Below are 23,069 nucleotides of genomic sequence, written 5' to 3' on the forward strand. Positions count from 1 at the left end.
TGTATACAGCGCTGGGGGTTATATTACTGTATACAGCGCTGGGGGTTATATTACTGTATACAGCGATGGGGGGGTTATATTACTGTATACAGCGCTGGGGGGTTATATTACTGTATACAGCGCTGGGGGTTATATTACTGTATACAGCGCTGGGGGTTATATTACTGTATACAGCGCTGGGGGTTATATTACTGTATACAGCGCTGGGGGGTTATATTACTGTATACAGTGCTGGGGGTTATATTACTGTATACAGCGCTGGGGGTTATATTACTGTATACAGCGCTGGGGGGTTATATTACTGTATACAGCGCTGGGGGTTATATTACTGTGTACAGCGCTGGGGGTTATATTACTGTATACAGCGATGGGGGGGTTATATTACTGTATACAGCGCTGTGGGTTATATTACTGTATACAGTGCTGGGGGGTTATATTACTGTATACAGTGCTGGGGGGTTATATTACTGTATACAGCGCTGTGGGTTATATTACTGTATACAGCGCTGGGGGTTATATTACTGTATACAGCGCTGGGGGTTATATTACTGTATACAGCGATGGGGGGGTTATATTACTGTATACAGCGCTGTGGGTTATATTACTGTATACAGTGCTGGGGGGTTATATTACTGTATACAGTGCTGGGGGTTATATTACTGTATACAGCGCTGGGGGTTATATTACTGTATACAGCGCTGGGGGTTATATTACTGTATACAGCGATGGGGGGGTTATATTACTGTATACAGCGCTGGGGGTTATATTACTGTATACAGCGATGGGGGGGTTATATTACTGTATACAGCGCTGGGGGGTTATATTACTGTATACAGCGCTGGGGGGTTATATTACTGTATATAGTGCTGGGGGTTATATTACTGTATACAGTGCTGGGGGTTATATTACTGTATACAGCGCTGGGGGTTATATTACTGTATACAGTGCTGGGGGTTATATTACTGTATACAGCGCTGGGGGTTATATTACTGTATACAGCGCTGGGGGTTATATTACTGTATACAGCGCTGGGGGTTATATTACTGTATACAGCGCTGGGGGGTTATATTACTGTATACAGCGCTGGGGGTTATATTACTGTATACAGCGCTGGGGGTTATATTACTGTATACAGCGATGGGGGGGTTATATTACTGTATACAGCGCTGGGGGTTATATTACTGTATACAGCGCTGGGGGGTTATATTACTGTATACAGCGCTGGGGGGTTATATTACTGTATACAGCGCTGGGGGTTATATTACTGTATACAGTGCTGAGGGTTATATTACTGTATACAGCGCTGGGGGGGTATTAATGTATACAGCGCTGGGGGGGTTATATTACTGTATACAGCGCTGGGGGGGTATTAATGTATACAGCGCTGGGGGGTTATATTACTGTATACAGCGCTGGGGGTTATATTACTGTATACAGCGCGGGGGGTTATATTACTGTATACAGCGCTGGGGGTTATATTACTGTATACAGCGCTGGGGGTTATATTACTGTATACAGCGCTGGGGGGTTATATTACTGTATACAGCGCGGGGGGTTATATTACTGTATACAGCGCTGGGGGTTATATTACTGTATACAGCACTGGGGGGGTATTAATGTATACAGCGCTGGGGGCAGCCACTTTGACTGATTTGAATATTAGTGTAAAAACTGCTGAAAGCGTAAAGCTGATGATGGCGGTGGGATTACAGCCCCTTATCTTTTAAGTGTCAGATTACTTTAATCCTGGATAGGGTAAAACTATTACCTCCACAAACAAACAGAGGTTAAAAGGGTCATTTGCTGGAAGAACACAGTAGAAAATTTGCCAAGTAAATCCGCCTTTCCGTCTGCAAACAAATTATTTCATTAATAAACGAGGCTTCTCTCTCGTTTTCCGCTTCCTGTCTGTGCTTGGGGCGGGAAGCATACTCGAGTACGCTATCTGCACGCGCTCAGTAGCGCTTCCCTGGAGTGAAGAGAGGCAGCGGAACCCACAATGTCCCTTTAAAAAAACTTTTTATAAAACTGACTGATTGGCTGTGCAGAGAAAATGCATTTTATAAACCCAAATAATTACAGGTATGAAATATGTTATTATATAGTAAATAAATGTACTATTCTTATAGTTACCAAGATATGAATTTTCCTTCTTTTATGACAAAAAAAAACTGATTAAAATCTGTTTATTAAAGAAGCCGGGGTTATCTGCACGGCTCTGCATCCATAAAACTGCGGTAATGAATTGCATCGCGTCACAGCGTTACTCTGTTTCCTACGGAGATTATTGAACCCGAAACTCGCTGCCCGTGAAATAACAATATGTTATATGCTATAATATGATGATTCTATGAAAGAATAATGCAAATCATCACAAGAAGCGAGATGCTGGAGGTAAAACGCGCTGCGGGTCCGGACGGCTGGGGATCAGGAGATCCGGCTGAGTTATGATTATAAGGATTGGAAGAATGAATTAAAGGGTTAATGAAGAGTTACTGTTTTATCTTTCTGATCAGTCTGCAATATCAAGGGAAGTCCCCATGTAATGTCCCTGGCCTATCCCTGAATAATGTATAGTTAACTCAGCAAGCCGGCCCCTGTATAGTTAAATCAGCGAGCCGGCCCTGTATAATGTATAATTAAATCAGCGAGCCGGCCCCCTGTATAATGTATAGTTAAATCAGCGAGCTGGCCCCCTGTATAATGTATCGTTAAGACAGCAAGCCGGCCCCTGTATAATGTATAGATAAATCAGTGACCGGCCCCCTGTATAATGTATAGATAAATCAGCGAGCTGGCCCCCTGTATAATGTATAGTTAACTCACCGAGCCGGCCCCTGTTTAATGTATAGATAAATCAGCGAGCCGGCCCTGTGTAATGTATAGATAAATCAGAGAGCCAGCCCTGTATAATGTATAGATAAATCAGTGACCGGCCCCCTGTATAATGTATAGATAAATCAGCGAGCCGGCCCTGTGTAATGTATAGATAAATCAGAGAGCCAGCCCTGTATAATGTATAGATAAATCAGCGAGATGCATCGGACCCCGGAGGAAGTGTTATTCTGTAGTTTTGTTCTTTGCAGGGTTAGGAAATACATATTAAAGTCCTTTTTTCAGTGCTCCTAGTCCCAAAGTATCCGATACATGAATAATATCCGATACATGAGTAATATCCGATACATGAATAATATCCGATACATGAGTAATATCCGATACATGAATAATATCCGATACATGAGTAATATCCGATAAATGAATAATATCCGATACACGAGTAATATCCGATACATGAATAATATCCGATACATGAGTAATATCTGATACATGAATAATATCCGATACATGAGTAATATCCGATAAATGAATAATATCCGATACACGAGTAATATCCGATACATGAATAATATCCGATACATGAGTAATATCCGATAAATGAATAATATCCGATACATGAGTAATATCCGATAAATGAATAATATCCGATAAATGAATAATATCCGATAAATGAATAATATCCGATACATGAATAATATCCGATACATGAATAATATCCGATAAATGAATAATATCCGATACATGAGTAATATCCAATACATGAGTAATATCCGATACATGAATAATATCCGATAAATGAATAATATCCGATAAATGAATAATATCCGATAAATGAATAATATCCGATACATGAGTAATATCCGATAAATGAATAATATCCGATAAATGAATAATATCCGATACATGAATAATATCCGATACATGAATAATATCCGATACATGAGTAATATCCGATAAATGAATAATATCCGATAAATGAATAATATCCGATACATGAGTAATATCTGATAAATGAATAATATCCAATACATGAGTAATATCCGATAAATTAATAATATCCGATAAATTAATAATATCCAATAAATGAATAATATCCGATAAATTAATAATATCCGATAAATGAATAATATCCGATACATGAGTAATATCCGATACATGAGTAATATCCGATAAATGAATAATATCCGATAAATGAATAATATCCGATACATGAATAATATCCGATACATGAATAATATCCGATACATGAATAATATCCGATACATGAGTAATATCTGATAAATGAATAATATCCAATACATGAATAATATCCAATACATGAGTAATATCCGATAAATTAATAATATCCGATAAATTAATAATATCCAATAAACTAATAATATCCGATAAATTAATAATATCCAATATCCAGGCTGAACTCACCTGGAGAAAACCCCCCCAAAAAGAAAAAGAAAAAAACAGAATCTTAAGTTCTGCAAGGATTTTACTTTTTCTCTGATATTTCAGATCATTATTCACTTGAAGGTCATCTTTTTTATTTGCGTCTTTACATAAATCACGCTCCCGTAGACCAGGAAAGACGAGGACGAAATAAGAATAAATTACCGCTTCTTGATGGAAATAAAAGCAAGTCTTGATTTTTTTCTCGAATAAAAAGGAAATAAAGTTACTTTTCAGAATCCCTGGGGTTCCAAAACTATGGAAAAGAAGCCGCCGGATCTCATCGCGCGGAATACAAATGCGATCATTTCTTCTTCATATCTGCTTTTCATTCTTAATGTAATCTGGACGCTTCAATGCGCATCCTTACTAACATAGCCGCCAACGTTCCCGAATTTGCTGTTACAGTCCTGACAGCCAGGCTTTGCCCTGAGTTATACATTTCGCACACCGAGCTGCACGACATCACAACACGGCATACTTTTCATTAGCGGAGCATGAGATCCCACTTCTACCCCCATCCTATGAAATCATTATATAAATAAATAATGATAATATATAAATCATATATCAACGAAAAAATAAAACAAATATTGGCCGTATTGGCTATTGTCTTAGTAATAGAAATGTGTAATTAATCATTTTATAATACGCCAGATACTAGAATAATCTAATAAAATATTTGTGAATAAATTCACTAAATTAGAATCTTTTTTTTTTAGAAAAGTTGTTTTAGGGCTGGAATTAAATATTTAAGTTAAAAAAATTAGTTAAAATCTTAAAAGTGATTTTTTGTTTTTAAGAAATCTTATGACTCATTTCCTGCTTTAAATGTGGAACCCAGACTTTTAAAACATTGTAGCCTTTTAGTAGTTAATTAATTAAAAATGTATCTATATATATATAAAGAATTAAAGGGAAATTACCATTAATGAAACATTCTTTTGACTAAGATTGTAATGGCGGAGTGTTGGCTTTTCATATAAAAGTCATTTTTTTGTAATTATCTTCTTTAATTGCTGCTAATTAATCATGTGACCTGCTTCTGTTTCGATTTTGGTGAAAGGGAGGCTACAATCAAAATAATGAATGGTTTAATTTACTATTAATTTTAATTCAAGTAGAATGTATGCATAATTATTTATTTATTTATTTATTTATTACACGTATGGGCTTAAGGATTTTTAGCACATTAGCGATCTTCAACCATAATTTCCTCCTCTCACTTATTTAGTTTAACAGACATTGGCAACGTGCTTGCGATTGGCTCCACAATTAGCCGCGACTGGTGACAGTAACAGATGACGTAATATTAAGTCCTCCTTAAGGGGTTAAGGCCAGCGGCAAAATCCACATAGCAGGTCTCACTTTACCGTCTGCTGTGCAGCAGCCTGAGTACTCAGTGACAGCATGATGCAATAAGACTCTCTGATTTATCTATACATTATACAGGGGGCCGGCTCACTGATTTATCTATACATTATACAGGGGCCGGTCACTGATTTATCTATACATTATACAGGGGGCCGGCTCACTGATTTATCTATACATTATACAGGGGGCCGGTCACTGATTTATCTATACATTATACAGGGGGCCGGCTCGCTGATTTATCTATACATTAGACAGGGGCCGGTCACTGATTTATCTATACATTGTACAGGGGGCCGGCTCGCTGATTTATCTATACATTGTACAGGGGGCCTGCTCGCTGATTTATCTATACATTATACAGGGGGCCGGCTCACTGATTTATCTATACATTATACAGGGGCCGGTCGCTGATTTATCTATACATTATACAGGGGGCCGGCTCCCTGATTTATCTATACATTAGACAGGGGCCGGCTCGCTGATCTCTCTCTCTCTCTCTCTCATCTGCTGGGAGGTTGATCCACTTATCTACTACCCTCTCAGTAATGTTAAACTTCCTGACATTACAGGTAACCCTCTGACTCCCATTTTTTTTTTAGATTCACCATTCGGTGGGCAGAAGAGCGCGGGGACCCGGGGGCAATTCATGCGGGAATAACCCCCCTCCTGAGCTTCAGCCCCCCGGATCTGTGACGAGGGTCTCTGTCCCCCAAACTCATCAAATCAGCGAGATAACCCCCAATATACTATACATTATACAGGGCCGACTCGCTGATTTGTCTATATGTTACTGTGAAAGACCGAAATTGGTGAATGTCGACTTTCACCGGTGAATATCAACACATACCAAATACGTCGGTGAAAGATGGAATATTTCATTTCATTATATTACATTCGGACCCTCACCGGTGTATGTCGACAATCACAGATATGCTCTGGTGGAGGTCAAAAAGAGAGGAGCCGAGGGCTGAGAGAAGCAGCTGCAGCTAATTCGAGAAGCGGCGGGCAAGGCTATACACGCTGTCATTGCAAAAGGAAGTGTTCCACAAATAAATGCAGTTGCAAAAGCAAGGGACTTCTGTGTAATTCAAAATGTCATAATAGTTTAAGTTGTTGCAATAAATAAGTTTCTAATCACATAATTGAATCCTTTTATTATTAATATTATATTTTCTTTTCTTATTGGAAATGTGCTGTTTGTTTTAAGTTCTTGGTCACTCCTCTCGGAAAGAGAGGCGAAAAAGTTACGTCACCCTTGTGATATTTTATCGCCACTGAAATACGGAGAAGAAAATATAAATCTCCGACATTCACCATTAGTACTTGGTGAATGTCGACATTGGCCGGTGTAAGTAAGAAATTAGGGTATTTAGCAAATATTTCGGACATACACCAAGCGACTATGTGAATGTTGACATTCTACAGATTTCGGTCTTTCACTGTAACATATACATTATACAGGGCCGGCTCGCTGATTTATGTATACATTATACAGGGGGCCGGTCACTGATTTATCTATACATTATACAGGGGCCGGCTCGCTGATTTATGTATACATTATACAGGGGGCCGGTCACTGATTTATCTATACATTATACAGGGGCCGGCTCGCTGATTTATCTATACATTATACAGGGGGCCGGTCACTGATTTATCTATACATTATACAGGGGCCGGCTCGCTGATTTATCTATACATTATACAGGGGGCCGGTCACTGATTTATCTATACATTATACAGGGGCCGGCTCGCTGATTTATCTATACATTATACAGGGGGCCGGTCACTGATTTATCTATACATTATACAGGGCTTGCTCGGTACAGTGAAGTCGCGGAGGTTAAGCTCTCTGCCGTGTCGTGATATGTAGTTAGCGTGTTTGCGTGTTCAGCGTGACGTCTTCTCCTCAGTTAAAGTCACTTCGCAGGGAGGGAAACATCTGTTTGCTGTTCTGCACTTTTGACTCCTTGGTAACGAAGAGAAAACGCACGTCCTCTGCTCGCTCTCATCTACTCTTATTATACATAACCCGGGGCTGTCTCCTGACAACAAAATATTGTGCGATGTGGACAGATAGACAAAAACTGTGCATGTAATTGCTGTGGGTGGTAGATAAGTGGAGCAGCCTCCCAGCAGAGGTGGTAGAGGGTAATACAGCGAGGGGAGTTAAACACGCATGGGGTAGACATACGGCTCCTGAATCTAAGACGAGACCAACGACTGATTAAGGTTTGAGTCTTTACAGCAGGAGAAACGGGTGACTAGACGGGGGCCGGATGGGGGCCGATCTGCCGGCAGGGTGTGGGTTTCTCTGTATTGTAATGTTTGTATCACTATATACAGTATAGTAAGCGTATAGCTTATACACAGAAGGGGGCACTTTGGTTTGAAGGGGTTCACGATGATTTCCCCGGCACTTGAGGCTTCTGTTGACCCTGATACCCCGGCGGGGGGCGGGGGGGGTCCGGCTTTTCGTGGTCCGGCTCCAGTCGGCTCCATTGAATAGGTGTCGGTGTTTGTTTTGTAAAAGGACAGGATAATCTAAAATGATCTCTTTTGTTCTACGGAGAGACCTGGAATGTACTCCCTGCAGGGTAGGTCTTCGCTTATCAGCGCCCGCACTCAGAGATAATTTTATTATCATTAGTAAAGAAATTGCCCCGGTCGGTTCCAAAGCACCCCATCAGCAAACGTCTGCAGAGCGTCTCATGTGCCCCCCCCCTGCTAATAACCGGCAGACCCCCTGCTGATGCCGACAAAAGAGACCCTGTGATGAGTTTTATCTGCCAGATGAGAAGATAACGGGGGCAGATCCCAAACTTTAATATCTTTAATCTGGAACGGGGGCAGGGAGACTGTGTCCACCCGGGGCTGGAACTTTAGACTGAAATCCCTGTGCCCCTCTTTCCTCCCCTGATGCCCCCTTTATGTTTGGCCTCCTAGAACCTGTCCTTTGAAGTTCTGTACCTCTAGAACCTGTTACGTTAAGTTCTTCCCCTCTATGTTTGGTCTCTCTATGTTCTGTCTCTCTAGAACCTGTCCCTTTATGTTCTGTCCCTCTAGAACCCGTCCCTTTAAGTTCTGTACCTCTAGAACCTGTCCCTTTATGTTCTGTCCCTTAAAGTTATGTACCTCTAGAGCCAATCCCATTATGTCCCTTTAAGTTCTGTCCCTCTAGAACCCGTCCCTTTAAGTTCTGTCCCCCCTATGTTCAGTCTCTCTATGTTCTGTCCCTCTAGAACCCGTCCCTTTAAGTTCTGTACCTCTAGAACCCGTCCCTTCTAAGTTCCGTCCCTCTAGAACCCGTCCCTTCTAAGTTCCGTCCCTCTAGAACCCGTCCCTTTAAGTTCCGTCCCTCTGTGTTCTGCCCCTTTAAGTTCTGTCCCTGGAAGCTCTGCCTCTCTGTGATTTTTGTTCGTTTTCTGCGCTTTTGAGACGCTCCCCGGCCGCCGCCGCTCTCAGCGCAGGGAATGTGTGCCCTCCCGGGGCAGCGCTGACTCCCCACCCCCCAGGGTGCAGCGCGGGAGGGGGGGGTAAGGTGAGCTGCTATTATTAGGGGGGGGTGTGGGAAGACTTGCGGACATAAATGAGAGAGACCCTCGCAGACCGGGAGCTGACCATCAGAATGCCAGAACACTGCAGCCGCTGCAACCACTGCACGTGAGACGCGCGAATACCCCGACAGCCCCCCGGATCTACCCCACGAGGCGCGGGGCACGAGGTGAGCGGGCGCTCCGGGCACCGGAGAACAGCAGGGGGACCCTCCATACTGCCTACGGTTATTAACCCTTACATTCCGCTGGTGGCAGGCACTTCGGGGATTAGTTTTACCCCCTTGGGGTTCTATGGGAATGGGGGGGCACAGCGGTACGGCACTGAAAGGGTTGTTGTATGTTTTTTTTTTTAAGGTGGAATGTAAAGTTTCATATGTATTAACCCCATTTGTGGTATTCCTCCTAAAGGGTTAAATTGATGGGTTAATGGGGAGGGGTGCACCCTTTCTGGGGATGTCTGGCCTTAAAAATCGTTATTTTTGCATTATTGTTGTTAATAGTTTTAGTTTCTTGCATTTTGGAAGTTCATTATTCTGGTTCTCAGGGAGCTGAAGAGCTTGCGATCTACCATCCTGTCTAATGCCGCCGCTTCCCTTTTTTTTTACATTTTGAGATAAATCTGCCCTTTAACTGGATTTGTTACCAAACTCCATTTTTTTTTTTTCCCTTTCCTTTTTTTTCTTCTTCTTTCCCTTTTTTTTTTTTTCTTTTTCTTTCCCTCTCGGTGAGTTCCATTGCCACGGCTACAAGTAATTTGATCGTCCGCCCGCTCATTGTGCCTCCTCTTGTGCTGTTTCTGAATCCGCTCCTGAGCAGAGGTGGGAGAAAAGGGGGTCCTGTCACCCCCAAAACTCTTCCCCCGGCCCCTCGACCACTCTGGTCGCGATGCATTGCTGAGCTTCATCCACACAAAGGGTTAAGCCGACCCTGCTGGGTGATTGGCTGAAGTATTTGCCATTTTCCTTTTGGATTTAACCCTTTGCTGGCCGAGCTGCGCTGAATGGCTAGAATATCAGTTTTGGGGGGGGGGGGATTCGCCGGTAAATAAACCGCATTTCCCGTAGGGGGGATTCGGTTATTTTGATTGGCTGCGGCCCCCGGCGCCCCCTGCGCGGAGCGGCTGCTGTGGTCCCCGGGGGGAATTTTCCCAAAGATTCCGGAGTGTCAGCTGTTTGGAACGCGGCATCGCGTAGATTTACCGCTGACGCCCTTAAAGTATCCCCGCGGGTGACATCATACTCAGAAATTAGTCATTTCTTCCCCTCCTTTTAGCTACAAAATACTAATTTTTGGGATCGTTGGCCGCGTCGGATGTTCTGTAGAATGACCGCGCGTTCCGCACAGCGCCTGACTCACGTTCTAAGGTGTATCCAAGGATTGCCCCGGCTATCTGCCCCTCGGGCTGGGAAGTGACTGACGTTTTGTGTGGGTTTTAAACGCGAACAACTTGTTTAACAACTATTGGCTTTATTTCTTAAATCTAATGTTAAAAGCATGCTACTTATATCCAGTTAGTTCTTCTGGTTTTACTTTACTGAGGGGGTGGTAGATGCGTGGAACAGCCTCCCAGCAGAAGTCGTAGAGTGTAATACAGTGAGGGGATTAAACATGCATGGGATAGACATCCGGCTCCTGAATCTAAGACGAGACCAACGACTGATTAAGGTTTGGGTGTTGATGGGCCGGTTGGGGCTGCTGTAACGATTAAAACCTCTTTGGGCCCCTTTTTGCGATACTTCGGAGTATATGACGGGTTTTGGCTCTGGTCTCATCGTACACGCAGCGGCTGAAATATCTCCATCCCGTGTGCGTCGCCACCAGTACTGATCCGTGTTACTGAACCGATTGACGGGATCTCCACCCCTCTGATTAGAAGAAAACTTGTGACGGCTGCATCAGCTGATGAGTGGCGGTTACTGTTTTACTACTCCACGCAGGAGCAATAGATATTAATGTAAAAACATACATATAGATACATAACCTGCATGGCCAGCCGAGTGCCGACCCCCAATGGCCAGAGAGGGGCACTTCTGGTTTTAAGGGGGTGATTGGTTGCGGGGTATTTGTGTAACTGAGTGGGGCATTTAGAGGAAGAATGAGTTTAATTTATAAAGCAGTTTCTATACACATTATTGGGGCTTTTAAAGGCGTGGGACTCGTGGCTGATCCTTGGGGGGGTAAAGGCGTGGGACTCGTGGCTGATCCTTGGGGGGTGGCGGGGTAAAGGCGTGGGACTCGTGGCTGATCCTTGGGGGGGTAAAGGCGTGGGACTCGTGGCTGATCCTTGGGGGGTGGCGGGGTAAAGGCGTGGGACTTGTGGCTGATCCTTGGGGGGGGTAAAGGCGTGGGACTTGTGGCTGATCCTTGGGGGGGGGGGTAAAGGTGTGGGACTCGTGGCTGATCCTTGGAGGGTTCCGAGGCTTCTTAAAAGAGATTTTCATGTTGATTCTTGCCCCGGACTGCAGTGATGATCGGGCTGGGGGGGGGGTCATTCAGTTTGTCCCCCCCCCTTCTTTTAAACTTTCTTTTAGAAGAGCGAGACCCAGAATAATAATTACCCTGCTTCCCGTATCGCGTGCTGCATGCGCAGTCTTGCTTTATGGCCGTACACAAACGGGGGGGGGGGGGGGGTGTCTCTATAACGGTTACGTTGCTGGTTGTTGTTGATTGGTTCAAGCAGCCTTCCTTTGTAAGGAAGAGAACTTTGATTAGATAGTGATAGTTTTGCCCCATTAAAGAGCCAAGGGGCAAATGCATGGATGGGGGGGGGAATTCTGCAGACCCCCGCCCCGGAATTTTCTAGGGAAAGACTATATGTTAATTTAAAGGGCCTGCTCGGCTGTTATATCCCTTTAATGCCCCGTCGGCTGCTCTGTGGGGCAGTTCTTCCCCGCTCTCTCGCACGTTGGTGTCACTTCTGTCCTGAGCCTGTAAACAAATGTTTCTTTGTTCTCTTCCGTAAACCACTTCAGAGGAGCCTCTTGTGACCTTCACCCCTGCATGTTTTATGGAGCCCCCCTTACTTATTAAATCCCATAAAGTGCCGGCCGGCGGCGTTTCCGCTTCCTGTCGGCAGCTTTCATCTCCCCGAGCGGGATGCCGATGTTTTCCGTGCCGTCTTTGGGGGGGAAATTGCTTTCCGTAGCAATCGGCGACCCCCAAACCTTTTCTTATCTGCGATTATAGAAACGTTCCGCAGCTCGTTACAATGTTTCAAACAACGGGGGGCGTGGCTTGGGGGACTCTCCAAGAACTCTTTATCACAAATAAAAACAAAATAGAAATCCCCCCCCGCCTGTCAAATCATCTTCTAAATGGCGCGTTGGCCAAATTTGGTTAATAATTCTGTATATTTAGGACCATTGAACGCTGCGTTGGATAGGCTGTCACTGGGTACCCCCCTCCCCCGCCCCGAATCCACGTACAAAAAAACAAAACCCGCACCGTTCTAGAGCCAAGCGCGTCTCCCAGCGTATAAAATCTTACAGATTTCAATATTTTTGTCATTGTGCTCAATAGCACCCCCTATAGGTGGTGTGTGGGGGGCAGCTTTGCTCCACTTGTGCCAGGTAGAGAGCGGGGGAGCCGTTTCTCCTAAAAATAATCGTTTTATTAGTTTCTCTTTTTACTAAAATTAGAGAAAATCTAATTTTTATTTATTTATTTATTTTTACTAAGTTTTCACTACTTGACAAATTATTTTTAAAGAATTTTTTTTCACCAAAAGATTAACATTTTATTAATAAAGCGCCAACGGGGGGGGGGTCAACATTGGTAACAACATTAACACATAATAACACTTGTGCAGGAGCTTGCAATCGATTAGTTAAATGTCCTGTTTGAACCCCCCCCCTTTTTTTCGCTCCAGAGGGGGCAGCTGTGATGTCCCAGGCATTGTAGCTGCCCCCCCCCCTCCCAGCCAGTGTGTGGCCCCCATTGAGGCCTGAGAACTGATTCTTGGAAAGCATAAAAGGGAGGCGCGTTTAACCCTTCGCGCGCTACAATGGAACAGCCATAAAAAGCCCTGAAACGGGGTAAAATATTTGGAATAATTCATCCTTGCGTTTAATAAACTTGCAGAAGTTTCCCCGGGAGAAAAAAAAGCAACAGTAAAATGTATTTATTATTTTGTTATTCATGTTCCGGTGTGGATGAAGCGTTTATTTGTTTGCGGCTGTGAGATATGGGGGGGGTGATCTGCGAGACAGTCTCTTATTTATTTAGATGGTGGAGGGAGGGGGGTCTTCTTGCAGAGCGTGTGAAGGAATGAAACGCAGCCATTCTTCCGCTCCTGAGTCAGGATGTGCGAAGTCCTGAGACCAGCTGCTCCGATTCATGACGCCGCGGACCCCCCGTCTCTCCCTGCGAAGGGGGCTCAGCCTGCTTCTGGCTCACTTCATTGTTACACTGTTGCAACAGTGGTGGCTCTCGGGGTCTCCGGTGGATGGGCCGGTATGAGGTCGGTTGCGGCCGTTGCTCCGGAGAGAAGTTGTTGGGTAGGTTGTGGTCTCTGTTAGGTTTTGGGGTTGCGCATGCACGCTGGTTTCCGGTGAGATTTTGGCGTTCTCTCGTACGCGTCCGGGAAAAAAAAAGAGGAATGTTTGTATCGAATGCAACGTTTCGACCAAAAAAAACCTTTGTGGGGGGGGGGGGTCCGCTGTTGTCCCTGGCGGACTCCGTAGCGCTGGTGGCATTTTACTATATTTTGTGTTCTCCTCGGCATATTTATCTTGGGGTTTTTTTTGTTTTTTTTTGTTCCATCACGGTTCCATATTAATATATCTTTTATTCTTCTTTTTCTAATACACTAATGAGAAGGGTTTTGTTTCCTGTTGACTCGGCATGACTTTGTTTTTTATATATAGATAGATATACATTGTATCTTTCGGTGGTTGTTGTAACTTTTCGCTGATAAGCGCATGCTCTGAAGAGATAATTTGATGTCTGATAAGATTCTAAAGAAGAACAAACGGCCTCTATTGTGATGAATGGGAGGAGGCCGCCTGCTGGGGAGGACAAACATTTGTGTAATTAACAGACCGTCTGCCTCCGTTTGACACCCGGAGGATTTAGTGAAACCCGGAAAGCGCTTGCCAGTGGCCGCAAACGGCCCCCCTGTGGAGAGTGCCGGGTGGGGGGGGGGTGTTACTTTTGAGGAGGATTTAGCTTTTTTTCCTGTCCTCTCTCCTGTTGGGACTGCGAAACCCGCAGCGCAAAACCCCCCCGCAACCCCCTGAAGTCTGCGCAGGAACTCGGTATTTTACTTTGTTTGTTTTTTAATTTTTTTAAACCATAACGCGCCTCGCCAAACACGGCTGTTCCGCAGCATGCGCGGCACCCTAACGGCAAACTTCTGTGATGCAGAATGCTGGGGACCCCCCGCTGCTTCTCATATCCTAATTAACTGCATGTGTTTTCCCAGAAGGCTTTGCTTCTCGCGGTCACGCTGCTCCGAAAGCGTTTTTTTTTTTTAATATAATTTATTTGGCCTTTTTGTCTTTATAGAGAAATAGTTTTTGGTGACTTTCTATTAATTTATATTGTATTTTTTTTGGGCCACTGCTTTGATTGTACTTTTGGGGGTCTGCGGGGGTCCTGGTCCTGGCCCCGCTGCTATAATTTTGGGGCCCGTGTAACAGAAAAGGCTACAATATAATATTTACGATTTCTGCTCTTACAGTCCCTACATTTAAAGGGTCTGACAGACTGAGACAGCAATACGTTCTGCACAAAGTGGCCCCCGGCTCATGGACAAATTAAATTTTTTTTGGCTTCGCGGATATTTAATTTCGGGGTCCCTGTGGTGTTTTTTTTCTTACCGGCAGTATTTGGGGCGATATCCGTTGTTTTAGGAATGCACGTACTTTCCTTGAAATCCACTCTTGTGGCCCCCCCCTTGTGTCGCGCTCTCGGGTGTTAATGTGCCCCGTAACGCTCCGTCCCGTCGCTCTGCTTCTCTGGAGGGCATCCAAGACTCGGCTCTAATGGCTCCAACGCCTTCTCATTCGTGGACTCCAAGCTGCGGTACCATGCAATAACTACTCCTTGTAACAAAGTATCGGCATGGGTTATTATTTATTTTATAGCACCATCATATTCTGCAGCGCTGTACACTTGTTAAACAGGAGGTTAGTGCATGACACGTGGAAAGAAACAAGCAGGGTCTTGTTCGAGGGAGCTTACAATCTACTCGGTAAAAGTGATTTATTACGTCTTTTAAAGCTACACCTGCCCTGTGATTTTCTTTTGGCTGGAGCGTCTGTTGGTACTGAAGAGGTTAATACGAGTCGCCCTGCTATCTGCTCTGTCATTTCTAACATATTTTCCGCTCGGCTCTCCCCGGGGTCAGGAGGTATCTCTGCGGATCGTTCTCACGGCTCTGACTGGAATCTGCCCTGAACCTGTCTGCTGACTTCGTTATCACCCGGAGTCTTAAACATAATCCCACCCCCCATCTAACGACTCGATCCCCCGTATCAGATGGAAAAGCAGTTTTCAGAAATATATATTTTTACCCCAGTTGTAGTTTTTGCCCCCATAATATAACGTTTTCAGGCAGCTGCATATCAGCCGTTTGTATGATTCTCGCTCTGTTATCTGACCCTCCATCTACTAACCCCCCCCCGACTCCTTATCATACTGCCTGTGGGGGACAATAGAATGGCTCTGTCTTAATCACCCAGTCGGACTCTCTAGATAATGAAAGTCTATGGAGGAAGGGACTTCATTAGCATTGCCATAAAGCATCAGCTCAGTGCGGTGTTTGAGCCGGGAAAGTCACCCAAAATATCACATGACTGACAGCAACGGCGGCTCCAGGTCTGCAGGTAAAGGGTTTTTTTGGGGAGAAAATGAGATAAAACCAGGTTTTCTTTATTGCTGAAACTGTAATATTATATAAATCACTGTATGTGTTGCCCATAGACTTTTTTTTTTTTCTCTTTTCATAAAATTCCTTCTGGGGAAGCTCTGGTTTCTGTGTTACGTGGAGGCTCAGAACGCGTTCTCCCAGCGGCGCATGTCAGGTGTTTCAGGCCTGTTGAGTCTTTCAACTTCATCTGGAAAACTTTTTTTTTTATTTCTGGTTGTTTAGAAAGAAGGCAAGTTTTTCAGGTTTGCCGAATAGTTTCTAAATGAACTCGTCTTTTTACCAAGTTCCATGAAGTTACATTTTATTTATTTTTATATTTTCACTGATTTATTGAGAATAAATGGAGGTGTTAATTTGATAAATGTGTGGGCAGATTTCCTCTTTCCATGTACGATTCAGTCCCTGGCGTGTAATGTTTTTTTTTTTTTTTTTTTACTTGTTTTGCTGAGTGGTAGATAAGTGGAACAGCCTCCCAACAGAGGTGGCAGAGGGTAATACAGTGAGGGTATTAAACATGCATGGGATAGAGATACGGCTCCTGAATCTAAGACGAGACCAACGACTGATTAAGGTTTCAGTCTTTACAGCAGGAGAAACGGGCGACTAGACGGGGGCCGGATGCCCCCTTTTGTTTGGTATTCACTTTTTTTTTTCCTCCCCAAGCTTGTATTCTTATGGTGTGTCTTTTTCTTTTCTCTTTCAGGCCTAGCGATGGGAGTCTTCCGATGGTTCTATGTTTTGCTGGTTACGGCGCTGGCCGGGGCGGCCAAGCCCTGCTTCCCGGGATGTCGGTGCGAGGTCGAGACCTTCGGCCTCTTTGACAGCTTCAGTTTGACCAAAGTGGATTGTAGCGGCGTCGGTTCCCACGTGGTTCCGGTTTCCATTCCTTTGGACACGTCCTACCTGGATTTATCCTCCAACAGCCTAGAAAGGGTTAACGAGTCGGTGCTGTCCGGCCCCGGCTACACGACCCTGGTACACCTCAATCTGAGTTACAACCGCATCGTCCAGATATCCGCCGCCACGTTCTCCAAGCTGAGATACCTGGAGTCCTTGGACCTCAGCAACAATCGCCTGGAGGCCCTTCCCCCGCGGAGCTTTTATTACTCGCGGCTCGTGGACCTGGACCTGAGCGCTAACCATCTGTCCGAGGTCCGCACGAGCGCGTTCCTGTCGCGGACTCAAGGGAAGACCCTGAACATCGACCTCTCGCGGAATAACATTGTATCGGTGACGCGGGACCGCGACGCTCCGCCCCCCAACATCTGGAGCCTGAATCTGTCGGAGAACCGGCTGTCGTCGGTGCCCGACCTTCAGGGCATTCCGCTCCGGAACCTGAATCTGGACCAGAACCCGATTTCCGCGATTGACGCTCGCAGCTTTTTGGGCGTGGAGAGCTTGACCCACCTGTCGCTCGGCAGCCTGCCGCCCTTACGAGGGATCGCGCCGCGCAGTTTCAAGGAGCTGCCGCTTCTCCAAGTCCTCGACCTCTCAAACAACCGCAATCTGCAGTCTCTGAGCACCGAGGTCTTTATGGGTCTGGACTCCTTACAAGAGCTGAACTTGCTATATTCTGGGGTCGCTTTCCTGCCCAAAGACACCCTCAAGCACCTGCCCTCCATGAAAAGCATCACCTGGGGGCAAAACATTCACTGCATGAAGACTGTGAAGGAAAGACAGTTTCACGTTAAGAATGGGCTGATCCGAAAGGAAATTCTAATCTGCCGTGACAATAAGGGAGCGCTGTCTGCGCAGGACGTCTTATAATAAATATATATATGTATAAAAAAAAATTTTGGGGGGGGGGGGTGTTTTTTTTTTTTTTTTTTAGGAAAGATTGTCAGTAATTTATTATAAATTCTTACCAGCAATTTTACTTGAGACTTAAACCCCCCCCCCTTTTTTAATTTTGGAAATATGGATTACCCCCCCTAAAGCCCCCCCCCATCAGTGTTTGAATTAAAGTAACCAAAACCTTGCTGGTTAGCACGGTAAAGAAAAAATGCTTTTATTTTTGTATTTTGTAAAAGAAATTCTTGTTAAAGTGCCTTTTTTTTAAAATCTTAAATTTTTAATGACATTTTTCTTATTGCACTGGACATAAAATGATATGATTTATATATTATGTAGTTTTAAGTTCTCTGCAATAATATTTAAAGAAACATTCCTTTCTCCTGAACTGCAGTATGTAGAATCGCGGCTCCCGGAAGTTTCCGGAGACTGGGAATCCGCGTGCATTCGGCAGCCGCCGGCCTTAAAGTGCCGGAGCGGATTTTTAAGGCCTCGCCTGTTCCTGTTTGGAATGTATCTCGTTTATTATTATTATTATAATGGTATTTTTGCACTCTTCTATGTGTCTTTTTACTGCTTTTTCAATGAATGGTTTAATGGGTTGTATCAATGCTCATTTTTCAATAAAAGTTCTGATATTGTTATTAAACACGAAGGCATCCAACATATCCTTCATGTAAAAATACGAAAGATATACCGTATTTGCTAGATTTATAAGACGGGGGTTTTTTTTCTTATATTCGAGGTCGTCTTCCAAGTTCTAATCTGACTACAAGACTAAGATCCAGATCCCCCGCAGCGCTGCAGGGGACCCAGATCATCCTCTCTGGCAGCATCTGCTGCTGCCGCCGCCACTTCGGCCAGGGCTTCTATGGTGGAGTACCTCCTATTCAGCTTCTGAATTTTGCCTTTTCGCTCCCAACTTTTCAGCCAGACTGGGGAAGGGGGACCGTCCAAGTGATTAAGACTGAGCCATTCTATTGTTATATGATAAGGAGTCGGTAGATTGAGGCTTGATAGCAGAGCGAGAACTCAAACAAAAAAAACAACTTTGAAAAAGGAATACAGGAATATATATAATATTTCTATATATTTTCTAAATGCGGCTGTGATTGATGGGGGTTTGCAGGGTTCTAGGATCCGGAACGTGTAAATAAATCTGCGCTGATCAGCGGCACGTTCCGTGTTACCAGACAGGAAGACATACCCACCCGTGTTATTTCGCAATCCTCTGATCCCTGCCAGACATCATCGTTGGAGAGCGTCTGGAGAGCAAATTATTCTTCTGATTCATCATTTAAGGGAAATTTTGTTAAATATTAACCCCTAAATTGCTCATCACATTGTACAGAGTGGCAGCTGAGTGGATATTCTGAATGGAGTCACCTGTGTTCAAGCGGGGATTCCAGCTGTAATATAGCAGGGAGAAAAGCACCAATCGTGACGCCCGGATATCACCCTGGGACGAGTGGAATGTTCTGCTTTAAAATCTATAGGTGCCTGTGTGCTGATGGGTTTCGCCATTCAGAAGGCCAGCGTGCTGAGGGTTAAGGGGTGCGTCCCAGATGTGACATCATGTGACCATTCCGCTCTAGAACCTAATCAGTTCCTCCAAATTTCCTGTTTCTGAAGCTTTTATAACCCCCCAGCTCAGAGATGAGAGTTTTAACCGTTTGTGTTCCGGAGTATTTAGTCACATTGTGCCGCCCAACGTTTGGCGCATGTCCACGGCCGGCTTATACTCCGGAGTTGTTATCTGATACAGATTTAGCTCGAACGGAGCCTTAGGAGACTCGGCTGTACCGGTCGTGGTACCGGCAGCAAGAAACGGATGGACTATTGTTGTCTAGCGAGATCTTATTTAGAATACCATGACTCAGCTGAGGGTGGTAGACACATGGGACAGCCTCCCAGCAGAAGTGGTAGAGGGTAATACAGTGAGGGGATTAAACATGCATGGGATAGACATACGGCTCCTGAATCTAAGACGAGACCAAAGACTGATTAAGGTTTGAGAACCGGCGGTTAGACGGGGGCCGGATGGGGCCGATGTGCCGGCGGGTTCTATATAACGTGCCGTATATACGGTGGCGTAAGATAACTTGTCATTGCGGCTCAGGCCGGGGCCGGATCGGTTGGCAGCGTCCGGACTCCTCAGACGCAGGGTGTCGGTTCCCTTTAAGCCGACGGCGATTACTTGGCAGGCGACGCGCGATGCAGCGATTTGTTGCTTTGTTAATGATGGAATTCCTTGCAGCGCTTCCTGGAGAGCTCCTAACATTTGTGTCTCATCTCTGCCAATCGCCCCGTAGGCAGTTACACCCGCGCCCGGCGCCGTCGCCCAGCAGTGCCGTGTCTGGATTCTACGAGTAACAGCGAACTCGAAGAATTCTCAGACAGCGCTGGAGACTTTAACTCTTTAACAGCCAGTGAACCAGGCTGGTGTTTATGATGTGGGAGAAACACGGGCACCCCTTACTGGCCGGTTTTAGGAGATCCTTTTCCGCCCCCCCCCTCAGTTTACTGGGGAACCCTAAAAAATGTCGGTCCAAGTGAGTTCTGAGTGGGGAATACATTCCTGGCAGTGGGTTATAAACATTGAGTGTTCATGGTTGTACAGGAGCCGTATGTCTATTCCATACATGTTTAAATCCCCTCACTGTATTACCCTTTACCACCTCTGCTGGGAGGCTGATCCACATAATCTACCACCCTCTCAGTAAAGCAAAACATTTCAATCACGCCACCGAGCTTCTGGTTTTAGATAACGGCTCTATTTACCATCTCCTGATTCCCCTCCCTTTACTCCTATCGGGTCTCCTCCTTTTATGATTTTATGGCTCATTCTACAGTTTTTGGGGGTTTTTTTTGGTTATGGAAAAAACTCAAAGAAGAGAAAAGCTTTTAGAAGTTCAGACTGTCATCTGAAGGAGTTTCCGCCCCGTTGTCACGGCGTCTACAAGCGGCGCGTACCGCGGAGAGAGATAAAGAAATATCTGAACGTGGAAAAAATGACGAAGACAAAAGGGGGCTTTTTAAGGGTTAATCTTCAATGCAAAGCGACCGTGACAATGGGAGCTTTATGTTCCCGGAATCCATACGTCGCACAAGGCGCGTTATTTCACACTTGACATTTCTGCTGGAAAACGTTAACGCGTCGAGCCGGACGTTCTGCTTTATTTTTTTTTTTCTTGAAATAAAATTTTATATATATTTTGTTAAAAAAAAAATGTTAAATTAATCAGAGACATTAAAAAAAATTCATGTGATTTTCTTTTCCTGGCTGTATTATTAATAATTATATTAAATTATTAAATTCTAATTAAATTATTTATTATTTTATATAGCACCATCATATTCCGTAGCGCTGTACAACAGGATTATTTATTCTCCTTTTTATTTTTTTATGATAACTGGCGCAGGAATCGCAGGAACTTTTATGTGCATTCGTATAAATGGCTTTAATGGGGGATCTCCCAGTATTTTTTATTACTAAAATCTAATTAAAAAATATTTTTTTTTCAAATATATATCTTTCTGTAAACACAACAAATAAGCAGATTTTCTGCTGCTATGATTATTGATTATTATATTATTAGAAACGGGTAATGTGGGTGCAATTTTTAACTGCTGGTTAATACAGAAAAAAGTGCTTTTTAAACCAAAGTATTTTTTTCAGGTCACATGTCCCTGTTAGATTGTAAGCTCCTTTGAGCAAAGTTCTGCTTACCGTTTTGTCTTCTATCAATTATTATGCGATGCTCTGCTCGGTATCTCCTGTCTACCTCTTGTACAGCGCCACGGAATGCGATGGCGCTATATAAAAACAATACATAATAAAGCAGGGAACCGCTAAACGTCTAAACGCAGTGCCTTAGCGCCCCCTTGTGTGCAACGGCGTGTAATGAAAATAAATACAGCTTCATTGGTCCCAAAACGACCCATCAAATCAGATGTACCGTCACAAAAGATTTAAAGGCCTCAGCGGTCCCTTCTTCAAAAAAAAAAAATAATGTTCATAACAAAATCGACATAAGTCACCATATTTAAACAGATTTGGTATTAAAAACAAAAGGTTTAGTTAACAGAACTTGACAAACTGTTTATGTCAAGCGCTGCGTAAATTGTTGGCGCTATATAAATAAAAGATAATAATAAATAATTAATAATGTCGTGCTAATGTTTCAGCAGTTTTAAAATACCGTATTTGCTCGATTATAAGACGAGGTTTTTTCAGAGCAAATGCCCTGAAAAATACCCCTCGTCTTATAAAAAAACTTTTTTTTTTTTTTTTTTTTTTTTTTAGAGCTGCTTAGAAAAGACTCAAAAAAAAAAATTCAGGCAAAAAAAAAAAATAATAATTATACGAAGACCTGTGATAATATTGGGGGGTCTGCTTCCAAATATTTAAAATTATACAAAAAAGTTAATTAAAAAACAAATAAAATGATACAGAAATTCCGTCGGCACAGAGAGCGCTGACCTCCTACAGTTGAAAGATGAACTCGAGTCCTCTGTACAGAAATTATGGAATTTTACATATTTTAATGAACGGCTTTTATTGGAATGGCATTTTGGTCGCTTGATATCTATTACGATGAATAAACAGTTTTTTGTTTTCTTTTTATTCTATTTTTATATTATATATTTCATATCACTTTTGCAGAGGGCCTCAAAAAAACCCAAAACATTAGGATAATAGTCCTTATCGAAAATTAAACTATTTCTTTAGCTTAAAAAACAACTTTTCTAAAGTTTTTTCCCCTTAATTTTTTTTTTTTTTTTATACAGAAACCATACATTTTCAGGAGCCACAGTCCTTTCTCATGCATGTTTAAATCCCATCACTGTATTACCCTCTACCACTTCTGCTGGGAGGCAGTTCCACTTATCTTCCACCCTCTCAGTAAAGAAAAACTCCTCTCTGACCCGCTAGTGTTAGATCGCGGTCTCTTGTTGTAACTGTGCTCCTCCTTTGGGGAATGGGTTGCGAGGATGGAAGGTGTGCGGGTTCCTGAGGAGTTGGTGGCTAGAGACGGGGGTCTCGAGGAAAGGCACGGGAGGAGGTGGTTTTATTGGTCCCTTTTTGTGGCTGATCCTTCCACACAGGCCCCTTTTATGTAAACATCTTGGGTTCTTTGGGACTGTGGAGCCCTCATTCGTTTGTTTTGCTTTTCCCAGAGCTTTGATGTATGTTGTTT

The 23,069-nt window shown here is 43.8% G+C and overlaps 1 protein-coding gene across 1 annotated transcript; it reads left to right on the top strand.

Annotated features, from left to right (window-relative positions):
* Positions 1-13,658: 13,658 nt before the first annotated feature.
* On the top strand, positions 13,659-17,844 carry TSKU (tsukushi, small leucine rich proteoglycan). The gene is made up of 2 exons (XM_053456699.1): positions 13,659-13,702; positions 16,781-17,844. The coding sequence occupies exon 2, from the start codon at positions 16,789-16,791 to the stop codon at positions 17,842-17,844; it is 1,056 nt and encodes a 351-aa protein (XP_053312674.1). The 5' UTR covers positions 13,659-13,702; positions 16,781-16,788.
* Positions 17,845-23,069: the final 5,225 nt, after the last annotated feature.

This window comes from Spea bombifrons, chromosome 2 (genome assembly GCF_027358695.1).
Source record: "Spea bombifrons isolate aSpeBom1 chromosome 2, aSpeBom1.2.pri, whole genome shotgun sequence".
NCBI lineage: Eukaryota > Metazoa > Chordata > Amphibia > Anura > Pelobatidae > Spea > Spea bombifrons.

Coding starts and splice junctions, on each gene's coding strand:
- TSKU (XM_053456699.1), top strand. CDS start 16,789: ATGGGAGTCTTCCGATGGTTCTATGTTTTGCTGGTTACGGCGCTGGCC.